The following is an 18,989-nucleotide window of genomic DNA, read 5'->3' on the forward strand; positions in this document are numbered from 1 at the left end:
CGATCCATTAGCAGCGACCAAGGTGGGGCCGCAAACGGCGTTCTGCCTGTCCTGCTCGGAGGCGGGTATGACGCTCAGTTGGGCGCCGGTGTCACAAAGGAAACGCCGCCCGGACGCTTTGTCCTTAATAAAAAGCAAGTTGCCTGAGTGGCCGGCGCTCATGGCTGGTAATGAACGCCGGCCCGGCAGTTTCCCGACTTGCCGAAAGTGCACGGGGGTCGGCATGTCCGAGCCTTGTGTCCGAACCTGGCGTGGTAATGACACCACGCCTGGTCAGGTGGAGGCCCCGGCCGTCGTGTTGGAAGCGGTCGGCGCGGCGTGGCGGCCGCCAGTTGCACCGGCAGTTCGGCCTCCAACCGCGCAGGGCGCTCGGGCGTCATGGGCGTCGCCTCGGACGGCGGCGGGCTCCAGGTAGCCGCTCCGATGTGCTGGCCTGCCGAGGAGATCTTGTCGGCTTCCCTGGCGAGGGCGCGGGGATCCGTGATCGACGTGCCTGCCAGGGCGAGGCGTACCTGGTTAGGCAGCTGGCGGAGAAACAGCTCTCGGAACAGAAAATCCGGAGAGTGCTCGCCGAGCAACGAGAGCATGTAGTCCATTCGCTCGGACGGGCGCGTGTCGCCAAGCCCGGGCAGGTCGAGCAGGCGTCGTGCGCGTTCCGCCTGTGAGAGGGCGAAAGCGTCGAGGAGGAGCGTCTTCATTGCGCCATACTTGTCAGCGGCTGGCGGGCGCTCGAGGAGGCTCAGGGCGCGGGCCGCGGTGGCGGAGCCGAGCGCTGCTACCACATGGTGGAAGCGGGTGTTGTCGGCGGTGATGCCTCGCAGGGCGAACTGGGAGTCCGCCTGGGCAAACCAAACAGCCGCGTGAGCCTCCCAGAAGGTAGGCAGTTTAAGGGCAACTGCCGTGTCCATGTTCGGGGTCACCAATGAAGGAGCTATGCTCCAACGTGAGTCGGAAGGATTGACGGGACCAAAGACGGAAATTCGTCCGAGTTGCTTTATTTCACGTATCAATCTCGGGTACTCTCAAAAGCCCGTTTATCGGGCAGCAATATATATACACATTATGCCAGAGCGTTTGCCCGGGAAAAGCGAGACTGGGCATGCCCGGGCGTCAAGGGCGAGTCCTGGAAAGGCGAGTCTGGACCTGCCCGGGCATCCTGGGCGAGCCCTGGAAAGGCGAGGGCGGGCATGCCCGGGCGTCCTGGGCGAGCCCTGGAAAGGTGAGAGCGGGCATGCCCGGGCGTCCTGGGTGAGCCCTGGAAAGGCGAGAGCGGGCATGCCCGGGCGTCCTGGGCGAGCCCTGGAAAGGCGAGAGCGGGCATGCCCGGGCGTCCTGGGCGAGCCCTGGAAAGGCGAGAGCGGGCATGCCCGGGTGTCCTGGGCGAGCCCTGGAAAGACGAGTCTGGGCATGTCCGGGAAAGACGAGACCGGGCGTGCCCGGGAGGCTCGGGCGAGCCCGGGAACAGCGAGTCCGGGCATGCCCGGGAGAGGCGCGTCTGGGCCTGTCCGGGCGGCCTGGACGAGCCCGGCATGGTGATTGCTCCCTGGCCGCGTCCTTGGTAGGTGCAAGGCGATTGTGTACACCCAGCGGTAACCGCTACATGAGGATGATTGGGAAATGCATCCTAAAAAAATTTCCGTCAAGAAAGGGTAAAAAATGGGGGAACCCCTTTACACGAGTGTGCCTTATACTCGAAAATCTTCGGTAATCACACCTTGAAAATACAATATGACAGTTATCTCGAGTAATATACAGTATCTTATATTATTTTGAAGGCTCCGGACACGGACTATATAGTCCTCATCGAGACCAGGCCTTAAATATAAGAACTGCATAAAGAGAAATAAAAGAGAGAGAATGTGAAGGTGAGGAGTGAAAATGAGGAAGAAAAGTGTGTGATGAAAAGTGTGTGATGAAAAGGTATGATGAAAAGTGTATGATGAAAAGTGTATGATGAAAAGTGTATGATGAAAAGTGTGTGATGAAAAGTGTGTGATGAAAAGTGTGTGATGAAAAGTGTGTGATGAAAATTGTGTGATGAAAAGTGTGTGATGAAAAGTGTATGATGAAAAGTGTATGATGAAAAGTGTGTGATGAAAATTGTGTGATGAAAAGTGTATGATGGAAAGTGTGTGATGAAAAGTGTGTGATGGAAAGTGTATGATGGAAAGTGTGTGATGAAAAGTGTGTGATGAAAAGTGTGTGATGAAAAGTGTATGATGAAAAGTGTATGATGGAAAGTGTGTGATGAAAAGTGTGTGATGGAAAGTGTATGATGGAAAGTGTGTGATGGAAAGTGTATGATGGAAAGTGTATGATGGAAAGTGTATGATGAAAATTGTGTGATGAAAATTGTGTGATGAAAAGTATATGATGAAAAGTGTATGATGGAAAGTGTGTGATGAAAAGTGTGTGATGGAAAGTGTATGATGGATAGTGTGTGATGAAAAGTGTGTGATGAAAAGTGTATGATGAAAGGTGTATGATGGAAAGTGTGTGATGAAAAGTGTATGATGAAAAGTGTGTGATGAAAAGTGTGTGATGAAAAGTGTATGATGAAAAGTGTGTGATGAAAAGTGTATGATGAAAGGTGTATGATGGAAAGTGTGTGATGAAAAGTGTATGATGAAAATTGTGTGATGAAAAATGTGTGATGAAAAGTGTATGATGAAAAGTGTGTGATAAATTGTGTGATGAAAAGTGTATGATGAAAAGTGTATGATGAAAAGTGTGTGATAAATTGTGTGATGAAAAGTGTATGATGAAAAGTGTATGATGAAAAGTGTGTGATGGAAAGTGTATGATGAAAAGTGTGTGATGGAAAGTGTGTGATGAAAAGTATTTGATGGAAAGTGTGTGATGAAAATTGTGTGATGAAAAATGTGTGATGAAAAGTGTGTGATAAATTGTGTGATGAAAAGTGTGTGATGAAAAGTGTGTGATAAAGTGTATGATGAAAAGTGTATGATGAAAAGTGTGTGATGGAAAGTGTTTGATGAAAAGTGTGTGATGGAAAGTGTGTGATGAAAAGTGTTTGATGGAAAGTGTGTGATGAAAAGTGTATGATGAAAAGTGTGTGATGAAAAGTGTATGATGAAAAGTGTATGATGAAAAGTGTGTGATGAAAAGTGTGTGATGAAAAGTGTATGATAAAAATTGTGTGATGAAAAGTGTATGATGGAAAGTGTATGATGAAAAGTGTGTGAGGAAAAGTGTGTGATGAAAAGTGTGTGATGAAAAGTGTGTGATGAAAAGTGTGTGATGAAAAGTGTGTGATGAAAATTGTGTGATGAAAATTGTGTGATGAAAAGTGTATGATGGAAAGTGTGTGATGAAAAGTGTGTGATGAAAAGTGTGTGATGAAAAGTGTGTGATGAAAATTGTGTGATGAAAAGTGTTTGATGAAAAGTGTATGATGGAAAGTGTATGATGGAAAGTGTGTGATGAAAAGTGTGTGATGAAAAGTGTGTGATGAAAAGTGTGTGATGAAAAGTGTGTGATGAAAATTGTGTGATGAAAAGGTGTGATGAAAAGTGTATGATGAAAATTGTGTGATGAAAATTGTATGATGAAAAGTGTATGATGAAAAGTGTGTGATGAAAAGTGTGTGATGAAAAGTGTGTGATGAAAATTGTGTGATGAAAAGTGTATGATGAAAAGTGTATGATGAAAAGTGTGTGATGAAAAGTGTGTGATGAAAATTGTGTGATGAAAAGTGTGTGATGAAAAGTGTGTGATGAAAAGTGTGTGATGAAAATTGTGTGATGAAAAGTGTATGATGAAAAGTGTGTGATGGAAAGTGTGTGATGAAAATTGTGTGATGAAAAATGTGTGACGAAAAGTGTATGATGAAAAGTGTGTGATAAATTGTGTGATGAAAAGTGTATGATGAAAAGTGTATGATGAAAAGTGTGTGATGGAAAGTGTTTGATGAAAAGGGTTGTGATGGAAAGTGTATGATGAAAAGCATATGATGAAAAGTGTATGATGAAAAGTGTTTGATGAAAAGTGTATGATGGAAAGTGTGTGATGAAAAGTGTATGATGAAAAGTGTGTGATGAAAAGTGTGTGATGAAAAGTGTGTGATGAAAAGTGTATGATGAAAAGTGTGTGATGAAAAGTGTGTGATGAAAAGTGTATGATGAAAAGTGTATGATGAAAAGTGTGTGATAAATTGTGTGATGAAAAGTGTGTGATGAAAATTGTGTGATGAAAATTGTGTGATGAAAAGTGTATGATGGAAAGTGTGTGATGAAAAGTGTGTGATGAAAATTGTGTGATGAAAAGTGTATGATGAAAAGTGTATGATGAAAAGTGTGTGATGAATTGTGTGTGATGAAAAGTGTGTGATGAAAATTGTGTGATGAAAAGTGTATGATGAAAAGTGTATGATGAAAAGTGTGTGATGAAAAGTGTATGATGAAAAGTGTGTGATGAAAATTGTGTGATGAAAAGTGTATGATGAAAGGTGTGTGATGAAAAGTGTATGATGAAAAGTGTATGATGAAAAGTGTGTGATGGAAAGTGTATGATGAAAACTGTGTGATGGAAAGTGTGTGATGAAAAGTGTTTGATGGAAAGTGTGTGATGAAAATTGTGTGATGAAAAATGTATGATGAAAAGTGTATGATGAAAAGTGTGTGATGGAAAGTGTTTGATGAAAAGTGTGTGATGGAAAGTGTGTGATAAATTGTGTGATGAAAAGTGTGTGATGAAAAGTGTGTGATGAAAATTGTGTGATGAAAATTGTGTGATGAAAAGTGTATGATGGAAAGTGTGTGATGAAAAGTGTGTGATGAAAATTGTGTGATGAAAAGTGTATGATGAAAAGTGTGTGATGAATTGTGTGTGATGAAAAGTGTGTGATGAAAATTGTGTGATGAAAAGTGTATGATGAAAAGTGTATGATGAAAAGTGTATGATGAAAAGTGTGTGATGGAAAGTGTTTGATGAAAAGTGTGTGATGGAAAGTGTATGATGAAAAGCATATGATGAAAAGCGTATGATGAAAAGTGTGTGATGAAAAGTGTATGATGAAAAGTGTGTGATGAAAAGTGTGTGATGAAAAGTGTGTGATGAAAAGTGTATGATGAAAAGTGTGTGATGAAAAGTGTGTGATGAAAAGTGTGTGATGAAAAGTGTATGATGAAAAGTGTATGATGAAAAGTGTATGATGAAAAGTGTGTGATGAAAAGTGTATGATGAAAAGTGTGTGATGAAAAGTGTGTGATGAAAAGTGTATGATGAAAAGCGTATGATGAAAAGCGTATGATGAAAAGTGTATGATGAAAAGTGTGTGATGAAAAGTGTGTGATGAAAAGTGTATGATGAAAAGTGTATGATGAAAAGTGTATGATGAAAAGTGTGTGATGAAAAGTGTGTGATGAAAAGTGTATGATGAAAAGTGTATGATGAAAAGTGTGTGATGAAAAGTGTGTGATGAAAAGTGTATGATAAAAATTGTGTGATGAAAAGTGTATGATGGAAAGTGTGTGATGAAAAGTGTATGATGGAAAGTGTATGATGAAAAGTGTATGATGGAAAGTGTATGATGAAAAGTGTGTGATGAAAAGTGTGTGATGGAAAGTGTGTGATGAAAAGTGTATGATGGAAAGTGTATGATGAAAAGTGTATGATGGAAAGTGTATGATGAAAAGTGTTTGATGGAAAGTGTGTGATGAAAAGTGTATGATGGAAAGTGTATGATGAAAAGTGTGTGATGAAAAGTGTGTGATGAAAAGTGTGTGATGAAAAGTGTGTGATGAAAAGTGTGTGATGAAAATTGTGTGATGAAAATTGTGTGATGAAAAGTGTATGATGGAAAGTGTGTGATGAAAAGTGTGTGATGAAAAGTGTGTGATGAAAAGTGTGTGATGAAAAGTGTGTGATGAAAATTGTGTGATGAAAAGTGTGTGATGAAAAGTGTATGATGGAAAGTGTATGATGGAAAGTGTATGATGGAAAGTGTGTGATGAAAAGTGTGTGATGAAAAGTGTGTGATGAAAAGTGTGTGATGAAAAGTGTGTGCTGAAAATTGTGTGATGAAAAGTGTGTGCTGAAAATTGTGTGATGAAAAGGTGTGATGAAAAGTGTATGATGAAAATTGTGTGATGAAAATTGTGTGATGAAAAGTGTATGATGAAAAGTGTATGATGAAAAGTGTGTGATGAAAAGTGTGTGATGAAAAGTGTAGGATGAAAATTGTGTGATGAAAAGTGTATGATGAAAAGTGTATGATGAAAAGTGTGTGATGAAAAGTGTATGATGAAAAGTGTGTGATGAAAAGTGTATGATGAAAAGTGTGTGATGAAAATTGTGTGATGAAAAGTGTATGATGAAAAGTGTATGATGAAAAGTGTGTGATGAAAATAGTGTGATGAAAAGTGTGTGATGAAAAGTGTGTGATGAAAAGTGTGATGAAAAGTGTATGATGAAAATTGTGTGATGAAAAGTGTATGATGGAAAGTGTGTGATGTTTGTTTGCGAGAGAGAGAGAGAGAGAGAGAGAGAGAGAGAGAGAGAGATAGAGATAGAGATAGAGATAGAGATAGAGATAGAGATAGAGATAGATAGATAGATTGAGAGATTGAGAGATTGAGAGATTGAAGCTAGCCCTAGCTATAGTTTGAATGAGACAGAAAGTAAGACCAGCAATTCTGAGACGGAGAGTGCAAGATGGTTCAGGGCACCACTTTAACGCTCCTAAGTCTGAACGGTAGTACCACCCTGGGCGGTTGCTGTCTACAACCTAATACCTAAAAAAAACTGGTCCAACCGGATGGGTGTTTTTTAGGAGATACCACCTCCTTACTGGATGGCCGTTTGCTCACTAAGGGGGAGCTCATCCGCCCTTTAACAGGTATTGTTTTTAGTCCTGTGGGGTGTCACAGTCATCCTCCACACTGGCAAGCCATTGAGGGTAGTTGGTTTAGTCACCGACTACCCGACCATGCGGCAGGTATCACTGAGTTGCATGTTATCAGTGGCAGTCAAGAGACTGACCTGACTAATAAATGAACTAACTGACTAATCTGAACACTGAACTATCACAGCACTATTTTTTATCTAATATACTTTGGTAGTTATGCTTTATACATTTACAACATTACGATTTAGTTATTTGAGGTACTGCTCCCAATTTAAGGATTTGACTCTGTGGATAACATCGCTATGAGGGTCACTACAATGAGGATAAAAAAGACTGAGAAATTAATCTTCTCTCTTGCTCACCTCGTTGATCTCAACCTTGCGCTCCCAGATGGCGATGGTACGTTTCAGCTCATTGTGTTGTGCCTTCTTCTGCATATACTCCATAACAGTTGGAACGCGATAACTGGCCAATCGCGTCTTAAGTCGCCTTCTTTCCTCATCCGCCAATTGTATTTCCTGCTAGAAACAATAAATTATTTTAGTGAACCACAACACTGTTGTGCTTGTATTTTTTTCTTCAAAAAAAAAAAAGAGATGGTGATTAAAAATACAATTGTCCTTTCTCCTTTCCTGGGTAATATTTGCCATCAGAAAGAATAAATGATTGTGAAATTGTTGAAGGACAAATCTCCAGTAAGAGGCAGAAAATGTTTGACATTCAGATGACTTTTATTTACTGTACTTCTTTTACAAATTTTATTTTGACAATGTCAAATATAGTTGCTAACCCAAAATGCATCAAGAAACTTGAAAGATCAGTCGCTCCTAAGTTACTTGCTCCGTATCACTGTGGAGAGCAAAATGTATTTAAAAAAAATAAAAACATCTATGCTCACGTAGGAGCTAAATGTCACAGGGAAACAGTTTCACAGATTGACATAGTAACAAAGGGGATAGGGTGGCAAGGGCATTGCATTTGAGTGGGGGAATGAGAGAGAAGGAATGGAGGGGCAGGATGTGGGTTGGAGGTAGAAGGTGGTGATGGAAGATGGAGGTCAACAAGAATATAACAGAGCAGAGGTAGATATGGGAGAATGCATGAGGTGATGATGGAGAGCACTCTTGAAATACTGAAGGGAGGAGCATAAGACAGACACAGAGTAGGTTTCACAGAAGAAGAAGAAAAAAGAGCAGAGGGATGCAAGAATGGAGGTGGGTTACATAAGCAATATAACCGATAATTCTGAGCCGCACCTCCTCAATAGTCTTGCTTTCTGCTGCCATTGTTTGCAGAACGCTCTGGCACGAGATAATATCTCGGTCAATGTTATTCGACTCTTCCAAATGTGTCATTAGCATTTCCTGTAGTGGGAATGAAATACCATAAGCAATATTTTAAACTTTTTCCCCAATAATCAATCTACAAGAAGTACAATAGTAGAGATGTCGATGAAAAGATACATAAATTGGGTACATTTTTCTAGACAGTCTGGAGATTGAGAGCTTGATTAATACATATTTAACCCACGATACAAGAAAGGTTCCAGAGAAGAATCTATACACCTGCGAGCTTAACTTCAGTTGTGGAGAAGGTGTTGGAGACATTAATTAAGGAATGGATAGGGAACAGTTTGAATAATTAAAAAGCTATTTCAAGGTAGTCAGCACGGACTTGAGGTTAAATTTAACAAATGTATTGGGGTTCAATGAAGCAGCTCCTGATTGGGTAGATGAGGAATGTGCAGTGGATGTCGTGTATCTGGACTTTCAAATGGCATTTGATAAGTTTCACAGATTGACATAGTATCAAGTGGCTGGCCGGGCAACGGACTGGATTGGAAAGTTGCATCAGAGGGGTCCGTTAACGGGATTGCTATGTGCCGGAAGTCTAATAAGTTACTTCACGGATCCCGAAACGGGCTTTAAGATGTTACGACAGAATGTTTGGTGCAATATTCCTGTAAGAGTGCCTCAGTCATATACAAAGCATGGGTAAAAGAGTGATGGCACTCAAGAAGAAGAAGGGCGGACACACAATGTATTGACTGATACTATAAAATGACACTGTTCTTGATATTTATTTCAGCAGTTTATTTCACATGCATTTATAAAGGCTGGTAATTTATAATAAGCACATATGATTCTTATCACATATGTTAATTGATAAATTTACCATGAAGTATGAATGTCATTGGAATAACCCAAACTTTTGCACAGTGCTGTACATAAAAAGAAAATTGTAACAGCCACGGGACCGTGCGGTAGCCCGGATTGAGTTATGTGGATCATGTCAAAATGACCGCAACTGCCAGTTAAGTCCACAGCTCCGAGCAAGTTGTTGGACCTGTTTGGCATGTTACAATACTCGTTGGGACCGCGTATCCGAGTGTTGCGCCGATAGGCGCTCGCGACCTTCCGAATCTGGCTGAGCAACCATAGATCGCGAGTGCTCTGAGTCGGGTTGAGCCAGTTCATCTAATAATAACGAAATAACCAAATGAGACCAAATTAAATCACCACAATGGGCAGAATCCAACCCGGAGACAAGGTACATTTATTTACCAATTAAATGGCATGTGAAAAGGTTTACATGAAGCATTAGCAACCAGTATGCAATAAACAAATATAAGCCAATCAGTAAATAATAGTAAATAATCAGTAAATCCTTTCTCCTGCTGTTCCTCCAAATGCTGCCTCTCCTCTTGGGGTAATTCTTGCTCTCTTGACTTTTACATCTCTCTCTCTTTCTCTCAGAGCAGCTGTAATGGCCAACAGCCTCTCTATCTCAGCTGCATTGCCAACTGACTTCAAAATAGTTCCCTCTACTGCAAAAGCAGCCGTTAAAGGTAAAACCACACGCGAGATCAACTGCCATCTGGCCTCGTGCCGGGCCGCGTGGGCAAGCTCCCGAGGTGAAGCAATGGCTGACTTCCTCAATGCTGTTTGACCACAACAATCAGCTCCTGTGGTCAGGCTAATGGCCAGCTATCTCGATAAAGATTTGCCACACCTGCACATTCTCATGGCTTGGGCCACAAAGCTCTCATGTGCGCTTTGTAAAGACATGAAAACAGAGAAAAATAACATTAAAAACACATGCAGAGGTTTGAAGAGGGAAGGACAAAACAGTAGGATAGGGAAAACAGACATCTCTGTCTGTACATACACAACACATATCTATTGCACAAATGCTAAGGTGCGAAGAAATAACTATCGTTCTACTAAACAGTTTAATTAACAACTAAAGATCATTTCCACAATAGTATATATATAAACCCACAATATGGGTGAACCCACAATATGATCATTTCCACAATAGTATATATATATATATATATATATATATATATATATATATATATATATATATATATATATATATATATATATATATATATATATATGTATATATATATATATATAACAGTTTGTGTGTGTGTGTGTGTGTGTGTGTGTGTGTAATGTTACCGATAGACTCCTAAACGGAGAGGCTCACGTGCTTGATATTTGGCATAGACATGGCCATTGAGCCTGGGAAGAACATGGCCGACCTAAAAAAAATTATTACCTTCGCAAAAGCGGAAGGTTATGTTTTGATCGCTGTGTATTTATTTGTATGTCTGTGTGTGTGTGTGTATGTTATTCGCATAACTCAAAAAGTATTCAACCGAATTGCATGAAATTTGGTGGGATGATTGGTTATTATACGGGACACATTTGATTAGATTTTGGGAGCAATCGGGTCAAAGGTCAAGGTCAAGGTCACGAATTCTGTTCCCTACACTCCCATGCCAAGTACAGAACAGTAGCTGCGGCGAAGGTATGCGCTCTACCGAGTGCCCGTTCTAGTTTCATAATATTTTTTTACCATATTTTTACCTCAGCGCATTTCAGCGAGGAATATTATACACGGAATCTGACCGATGGCAGAGCAGCGCGCTGATTCGCTCAGAGCGATCACGTGATGTTCCTTGCCGCCATAAACTCACAGTTACGCGTTCGCACGCAATTCTGAGCGATTGCGTTTTTTCACATTTCAGCGAGGAACTTTGCCATTCACACCACATAGGTTTTTTTTTTCTTTCATCTTTAGATCCATATTTTAGCAATATGGATTTTAGCATGATTTAGCATGATTTAGCATAGATAGTAGCATGTTTCACATAGATTTTTTTTCAGCGAGGAATATTATACACGGAATCTGAACCACTGGCAGAGCACTTCAATAGTGGCAGAGCAGAGCAGCACGCTGATTCGCTCATTCGCGCTCATTGATGACGATCACGATCACGTGATGACGTGATCACGAATGATGTTCGTGATGCGATCACGTGATGTTCCTTGCCGCCATAAACTCACAGCAAGTAGCATAGATTTTTAGCATGATTAGCATTTAGCATGATTTAGCATGATTTAGCATAGATAGTAGCATGTTTCACATAGATTTTTTTTTCAGCGAGGAATATTATACACGGATTCTGACCGGTGGCAGAGCAGCGTGCTGATTCTCTCAGAGCGATCACGTGATGTTCCATCCCCGCCGCCAGTTGGCTTCACTTTTCACGGAGTATGAGCGTTCTATATATTTTCAATTCAGTGCGCCCGACTCGCTCACGTACTTGATTTGTGGCATAGACATGGCCATTGGGCCTTCACGGTGTAATTTGTGCGAGGCTTTTGTCCGAGTGAGCTTGAGTCGAGAGGGCGAATGTACGGGTTGGGAATGTACGGGTCTCCCTTCCCCCACCCAGCAACGCCGGTACTGGAGGGCGTCACAGGATCGGTGAGTCTCCAAAGTCCGCTTCGTGCTGTTGCGAAGATTCAGGACGATGTCGATTCAGACCTCCCCTCCCCCCTGCCCTCCCCTCCCCCCTCCCCTCCCCCCTCCACCTCCCCCCTCCCCTCCCCCTCCCCCTCCCCCTCCCCCCTCCCCCTCCCCTCCCCCCCTCTCCTCCCCTCCCCCTACCCTCCCCCCTCTTCTCCCTCACGTTTATACACAGAATGCCGGGTACTTCCCCCCCCTCTTCTCCCCTCCCCTCCTCTCCTCCCCTCCCCCCCTCTCCTCCCCTCCCCCCCGTTCCCCTCCCCTCCTCTTCCCCCTCCCCTCCCCCGTCCGGCAATGCCGGGTACTTCTGCTAGTATATATATATATATATATATATATATATATATATAGTCGTGTCACTGGCGATTAAGACCGCTTGATGATGGATAACCGAACCAGCTTTAACTCCTGAGGTGGCAGCCAAATATGGCGGTTATCGCTCGTGTGAGATGGAAGGCTGTGAGGCGATTATCTGAACGAAAAACACGGGTTTATTCTGAAACCACAAAACATGCAAACACCATGATAAATTCAGCAATCAAATAATTTGATGAAAATAAATGAAGGACGAAAATAAATGTTTAATTAAAATCTAAATGACCTACTTTGAAGGACCCTCCGCCCTCTGACTCAAAAAGGACACACAGGAGAAAGATAAAATAAAATGTCCTTTTTAGTGCACTTAGCTCGTCCCAACGAGTTATTTTGTCAGGGTGATGGCGATAGTCCGGTTCGATGCCTCCCGTGCCAGAGCGCCCCAAAAAGGTGGCAGCACCACGCGTCAAACACCCAGGCATGAAGCAAGTGGCCAAGACGGCTTCCTTCACTCCACCTCCTCGTCCTTGTGGTGAAGAGCGTGGCCTTGAGCCTACCACGAGCCCAGCAGTTGCCAAAACCCCCTGCAACACTTTGCAAAACCTGCCAAAACACTGCCAATGCAGCCCAGGAGTCCAACGTATGCCCCGCATGACCAGCGCACGATCGGCAAGATGGTGCCCTTCTTCCCCGAGTAAAAGCGACCGACTCTTCTTCTTTTTCTCTCGTGAGCCTATCGGGCCATTTCCCTCCTATTTCGCCCCACCCACGTACCACGATCCAATTACTTCCCTCGGGGCATGGCCTCATGGCCTTCCTTGACCACACTCCTATTTCTCCACCTCTTGTGGGCGGGGCTTTCGCCTATGAGGTCCATTGGGATGGGGCTTAGTGTCCGGGAGCCTGCTTGCTTGTAGTTGGCGGTTGTAAATGCAATTCAAAGGAGGCTTTCATGGCAGCCGTGGCAAAAAAAAACGTAAAGGGAAAGATTACAGAGGGTAATCATGCACTATGGAAAACTATCCTTAAGCCCTACCGATAATTAGCACAGCACCCACCCCCCCCCCCCCCCCCATGTGGTGAACATTTAAACAACCTTAAGTTACAGTTTCCCTACGTACTGTACTTCGAGATTTCTCCTATGTGTCCTTGGTCCATGCTACTTCCTATACAGTTCTGCCTCTCCTACGGTATTCATTCACCTACCCCCCATAAATGTAACTATATATATATTGTTGCGGATCTCGTCACCGGCCTTCTCCCCTTACCAAGGGGGGATTAGTCCCCTTGTCTTTGACTGGCCGACGGGACCCGGGACTGATGACGTCCTTCCCGGACAGCGCGAAATAGGGTATTAGGACCAAGAATTCGCTATTACCTAATTACTCGCGCTGCCCTGAAACGAGGAAATAAGCCCCGCACGAATCACGCGTGTTGAGACGCCGAGCGGTGCGTACACGCGACCCGTGCCATTTAGTTGGTGACCCCAGTTCTAGCGATCTTATTCGTGCCACGCTTAGTCAATGGATAAATCACAAAAGCGGTCGAATTCAGAAGAAAAGGAAGAACAGGTTTATTTACACTATTTACAATGGTTCCGAAAAAGGGGACACAGTGCAGCCTTAAAACAGTCTTAACTTACTACCCAGGACAAACGGGCGCATCTCACACACAGACACACTCACATGGGGCTTGCAGCTGCAGGATGATGGTCCACGTCCAAGGATGGCTGTTGTGCAGCTCCCTCCGGTCTCCAGCTCATCCTGTGCAGATGTTAAGCAGAGGGGCAGGAGCTCTCCGCATGTCATTTGGCGCCCAAGGGTTAATACTGGGCGATTTGGTAGGGAGCGGACTTCGGCAGTTAGCGGTGATCACTGGCGGCTATTGCCGCGTTTACTCGCATTGGCTGAGGTAGGTGCTATTCGCCACCGGTGCGTCTGGTTGCAGCCGTGTACTCAACGCCTCTTCTTCCTCTCCTCGAGCGCGTGCGTTATACTGCGCGAGTTACAGTTCAATGCCTCCAAAGCGAGTGATGCGAGTCAAGTTCTCCCCACATAAGTCTTTTCACCAATACCGTATGCCCACGAGTTCTCTCTGTCCTCCAGCGCTAGTCCTCCGGTAGCAAGTCCTTTTCTCTGTGAGACCTGTTCAAGGGCTTTTGCAGTGACTTATATAGGTACGCCAGGCGAACCTTCTAGAACCTAGGAGGGGGGGAGGGGGAGGGGGTAGGGGGGAGGGGGACGGGGAGGGGGGGAGGGGGGAGGGGGGAGGGGGAGGGGGGGAAGGGGAAGGGGTGAGGGGTGAGGGGGAGGGGGAGGGGGAGGGGAGGGGGAGGGGAGAAGGGTAGGGGGTAGGGTGGAGGGGGAAGGGAGGGTGGAGGGGGGAGGGGGAAGGGGGAGGGAAGGGGAGGGCCAGTCAACAATGACGATGCAGTTCTCATGGTCGGAGAGGAGCACAACAATCGCGACATCGTCCTGCATCTTCGCAACAGCACGAAGCAGATTTTGGAGACTCACCGATCCTGTGACACCCTCCAGTACCGGCGTTGCCGGGCGGGGGAAGGGACACCCGTACATTCCCAACCCGTACATTCGCCCTCTCGACTCAAGCTCACTCGGACAAAAGCCTCGCACAAATTACACCGTGAAGGCCCAATGGCCATGTCTATGCCACAAATCAAGTACGTGAGCGAGTCGGGCGCACTGAATTGAAAATATATAGAACGCTCATACTCCGTGAAAAGTGAAGCCGCCGTGTCGCCATCTTGGTTAGCACAACTCGACCAACTCGCTTCGCGGATCTCGTTTGTTTTGAATGTGTGAATTACGTGCGAACGCGTAACTGTGAGTTTATGGCGGCAAGGAACATCACGTGATCGCTCTGAGCGAATCAGCGCGCTGCTCTGCCACTTGCTCAGATTCCGTGTATAATATTCCTCGCTGAAATGCGCTGAGGTAAATGTGAATAAAAAATATGGATCTCGTAAAGATGAAAGGAAAAAAAACCCATGTGGTTTGAATGGCAATGTTCCTCGCTGAAATGTGAAAAAACGCAATCGCTTTTCGCTCTGAAATACGTGCGAACGCTTAACTGAGTTTATGGCGGCAAGGAACATCACGTGATCGCTCTGAGCGAATCAGCGCGCTGCTTTGCCACCGCCTCAGATTCCGTGCATAATATTCCTCGCTGAAATGCGCCGAGGTAAAAATATGGTAAAAAAATATTATGAAAGAATTTTTTTTAGGTCGGCCATGTTCTTCCCAGGCTCAATGGCCATGTCTATGCCAAATATTAAGCACGTGAGCCTCTCCGTTTAGGAGTCTATCGGTAACATTACACACACACACACACACACACACACACACACACACACACACACACACACACACACACTGTGTTTTATATATATAGATTAATTTTCATTATCTTTGTGGGTGTAGGGAAGTGTTTTAGGCACCCACAAAAAATAGAAAAGCCAAACAGTTCAATCTTGGTTTCATCAGACCACAGAATCTTGTTTCTCACAGTCTGAGAGTCCTTTAGGTGCTTTTTTTGCAAACTCCAAGCAGGCTTTCATGTATCTTTCACTGAGGAGAGGCTTCCGTCTTGCCACTCTGCCATAAAGCCCAGATCGGTGGAGTGTTGCAGTGATGGTTGTCCTTCTGGAAGTTTCTCCCATCTCCACACAGGATCTCTGGAGCTCAGCCAAAGTGACCATCGGGTTCTTGGTCACCTCTATTACCAAGGCCCTTCTTCCCCGATTACTCAGTTTGGCCAGGCGGCCAGCTCTAGGAAGAGCCCTGGTTGTTCCAAACTTCTTCCATTTAAGAATTATGGAGGCCACTGTGCTCTTGGGAACCTTCAATGCAGCAGAGATTTTTTTTTAGGCTTCCCCAGATCTGTGCCTCGACACAATCCTGTCTCTGAGCTCTGCAGGCAGTTCCTTCGACCTCATGGCTTGGTTTTTGCTCTGGTATGCATTGTCAGCTGTGAGACCTTATATAGACAGGTGTGTGCCTTTCCAAATCAAGTCCAATCAATCGAATTTACCACAGGTGGACTCCAATCAAGGTGTAGAAACATCTCAAAGATGATAAAGTGAAATGGGAGGAATCTGAGCTAAATTATAGTGTTATAGCAAAGGGTATGAATACTTATGTCAATGTGATATTTCAGTTTTTTCTTTTTAATAAATTTGCAAAACTTTCTAAAATCCTGTTTTCTCTTTGTCATTACGGGGTATTGAGTGTAGATTGATGAGGGAAAAAATGAATTTAAACGATTTCAGCATAAGGCTGCAACATAACAAAATGTGAAAAAAGTGAAGGGGTCTGAATACTTTCTGAATGCACTGCATATATAATTTAAAATTTTTTAACAACTGTGTGGTTGCCTTAATGACCTGGTTCATATCCTGGCAGGCGTTGCAGTTGACTCAGTTTCCACGGTTCGACAATGTCATTCCATGAGAGATAGGCAACACATAAGAGGCAGACAAGACAGAAATACCATGGCTGAAGTGGCCGTCGGGACACAGGAGGAACCGATGAAGAACAGCAACGCAGTCCCGACTGTTCTGCAGGAAAGCGGGCTCCATCCGTGGTCCAGCTCAAGAGAAGAGGGCATGGAAGTTTCTGGAAGTTTCTGGAAGTTTGTTTGGCATCACGCGGCAGCTTCAGCAGACTTCACGTACTTCTCAAAAGTTTGAGTCCGGGTATTAGCCTCGTGCACTTCACTGGATGCACTTTCATAATGTTGGCCCCCAAACTCCAGCCGTGACGTATTTCGCCCCTCCCCTCTCGCTCACTTTTGGTCCAGGTGCCTGTTGAATGGGAAAGAGGACCCTCCTCCCACCCCACTTTTCACCTGGACGGCCCTCTCCCTGAAAAGGACTGGCATGCTGCCTTCCAGCCTAAACTGTCGCCACAAAGCCTAACAGGCCTCATAAAAGCACATGAAATATTACAGATACTGGAGCATTAAAAGAGATTACAGACACACACATTATGAATGATGGACGACGTTTGTCGAAACATAAAACGACGCATGTCTAATACCACAATTAAAAATTACTATGGGAGATAACCAAACTATTCCAAGCAATATTAACCCCAAGAAGTCATTTCCACAACAATATGTGTATATATATATATATATATATATATATATATGTATTATGACTGGCCCTAAAAACAAACATTTATGAACATTTAAGTATATTGAGTTTTTATTATGTAACATTGACATTCGAACACATATCTGAATACATTGTCTCTTGTCACCTTGACGCAGGTAAGCGTTTCCATTTTCTGAGATGCATTCACTTTCAGTCGCAATAGCTCTCTTTTCAGCTCGGCAATCCGTACCACACACTGTTGGTTTTTTATCTGCAGCTGTTTAAAATCCACTTCATGGAGAACCTCACTCCTCTCTTCATTCTGCAACGACCAACACACACTGCCTACCCGTTCCACACATTGAGTAGTAATGCAACCTGTAAGGAATTTGTGTTGGAGGATTGTTCAAATCAAGCGAGTTGTCAAAGTCAATGCTCCTACCGCTTTGAATAAAACGAGATCGGATTTTAAAACAACCAGGTTCAATTGAGTTTGCAATTTTCAACCCGTCTGCGCATGCAGCAGGTGATGGGGCTTTGCAATTGTGTGTGTGTGTGTGTGTGTGCAAACTATATCTTTTTTTTACCATTTGAGGTTTTGTCATCAAATTTAAGAGTTAGAACACAGAATAGAACAGCTAGAGCGCGGAGGAAAGCATGGAAACACACCAAGAGCAGGGTAGGGTAGAGGGTCATGACAGAAGGACACTCGGAGGAAAATGGGTGAGGGGAAGAGCGAGAGTATAAGTTTGAATGGGGGAGGAGGGGTGGTAGGACAGAGGAGGAGGAGGAGGAGGAGGACACAAGGGGTGAACAAGCTGGATACAACCACAAGCACAACAAGAAAAGGACTAAAAGAACAGGAAGGGAAAACTGGGGATTAAAGATCAATGGAACAAACAAATGTTGTGGTTGTGTGCTTCCCCTTCTCTCCCCATCTTGTCTTCCGCTCCCTCTTTTTGTGTGTTTTGTTTGTCTGGTTGATTTGTTTGTGAAATAAATGTTAGCTCTTTCACGAGCCTCGATTCAGTATACAAAAAAAAATAAAAAATAAAAAATAAAAATGAAAAGGTGGGTTTAGGGATGGGATGACGACACAATAACCTGGAAAGGAAGGAGTGGGTTTGAAGAGTATTGATGAGAGTAGATAAGATGAGTGTTGATTGGGGATGACTTGAGGAGGAGGTGAAAGGTTATGTTGAAGTTCTGGAGGGAAGAATTAGATCGACCAGATGGAGGAAGTCTGTTCCACTGGTGAGAGAGAAGAGGAAGAAATGAGCTGAGGTGAGCAGTAGGCCTGGATATTTGGAGTTTTATCATAACTTGATTGATGGCAGAATCCGTATGCCGTGGAGAAACTTGGGGGATGGAGTGTGAGGTGCGAGGGGCGAGGGGATGGGTGGGACACAGATAGAGCAGAGGATGCAAGGCCAGGAATTAATTGGTAGAATGTGTAGTCAGGTGTGAGTGAATTAGGTAGTGAAGAGGAGTTAGGGTCGGGTACGTGAGATTTGGAAACAAACACCAAGTAGAGACATTTGGCCTTGTCAAGAGAAGAATCAGGTGTGGAGTGCATTCGTTATGTCAGATGGGAGTTTTGTGAATACTTTGTTTTGCAAGCCGAAAAAAAATATTTTGACCTAAAAGCTACCTAGTTGATATTTATCTCTGTGATGTCATCATCTATAATTCATTGAAGTTAGGAATAAAATACAAATGCAAATGTGATTTGATAAGCTCAACACTTCGATCTCCCCGGGCACTTCACCAACCACGAAACCATTTGAACTATTTCTCTTCGTGATGGTATTATGGACATTCAAAGGCGCAAAGAACCAAACGACATGTTTAAACTCAACACAT

The 18,989-nt window shown here is 43.8% G+C and overlaps 1 protein-coding gene across 1 annotated transcript in view; it reads right to left on the reverse strand.

Annotated features, from left to right (window-relative positions):
- CFAP263 (cilia and flagella associated protein 263) overlaps positions 1–18,989 on the reverse strand; it is a 54,840-nt gene that overhangs the window by 6,419 nt on the left and 29,432 nt on the right. The window contains exons 4-6 of the mRNA XM_078765927.1: positions 17,293–17,448; positions 8,125–8,232; positions 7,231–7,386 (exon numbers count right to left, since the gene is read on the reverse strand). Of these exons, the coding sequence (XP_078622053.1) occupies positions 7,231–7,386; positions 8,125–8,232; positions 17,293–17,448 (420 nt within the window). The remainder of the gene's footprint in view (positions 1–7,230; positions 7,387–8,124; positions 8,233–17,292; positions 17,449–18,989) is intronic.

The sequence above is a fragment of the Myxine glutinosa genome, chromosome 11 (genome assembly GCF_964187855.1).
Source record: "Myxine glutinosa chromosome 11, kmMyxGlut1.1, whole genome shotgun sequence".
Lineage (NCBI taxonomy): Eukaryota > Metazoa > Chordata > Myxini > Myxiniformes > Myxinidae > Myxine > Myxine glutinosa.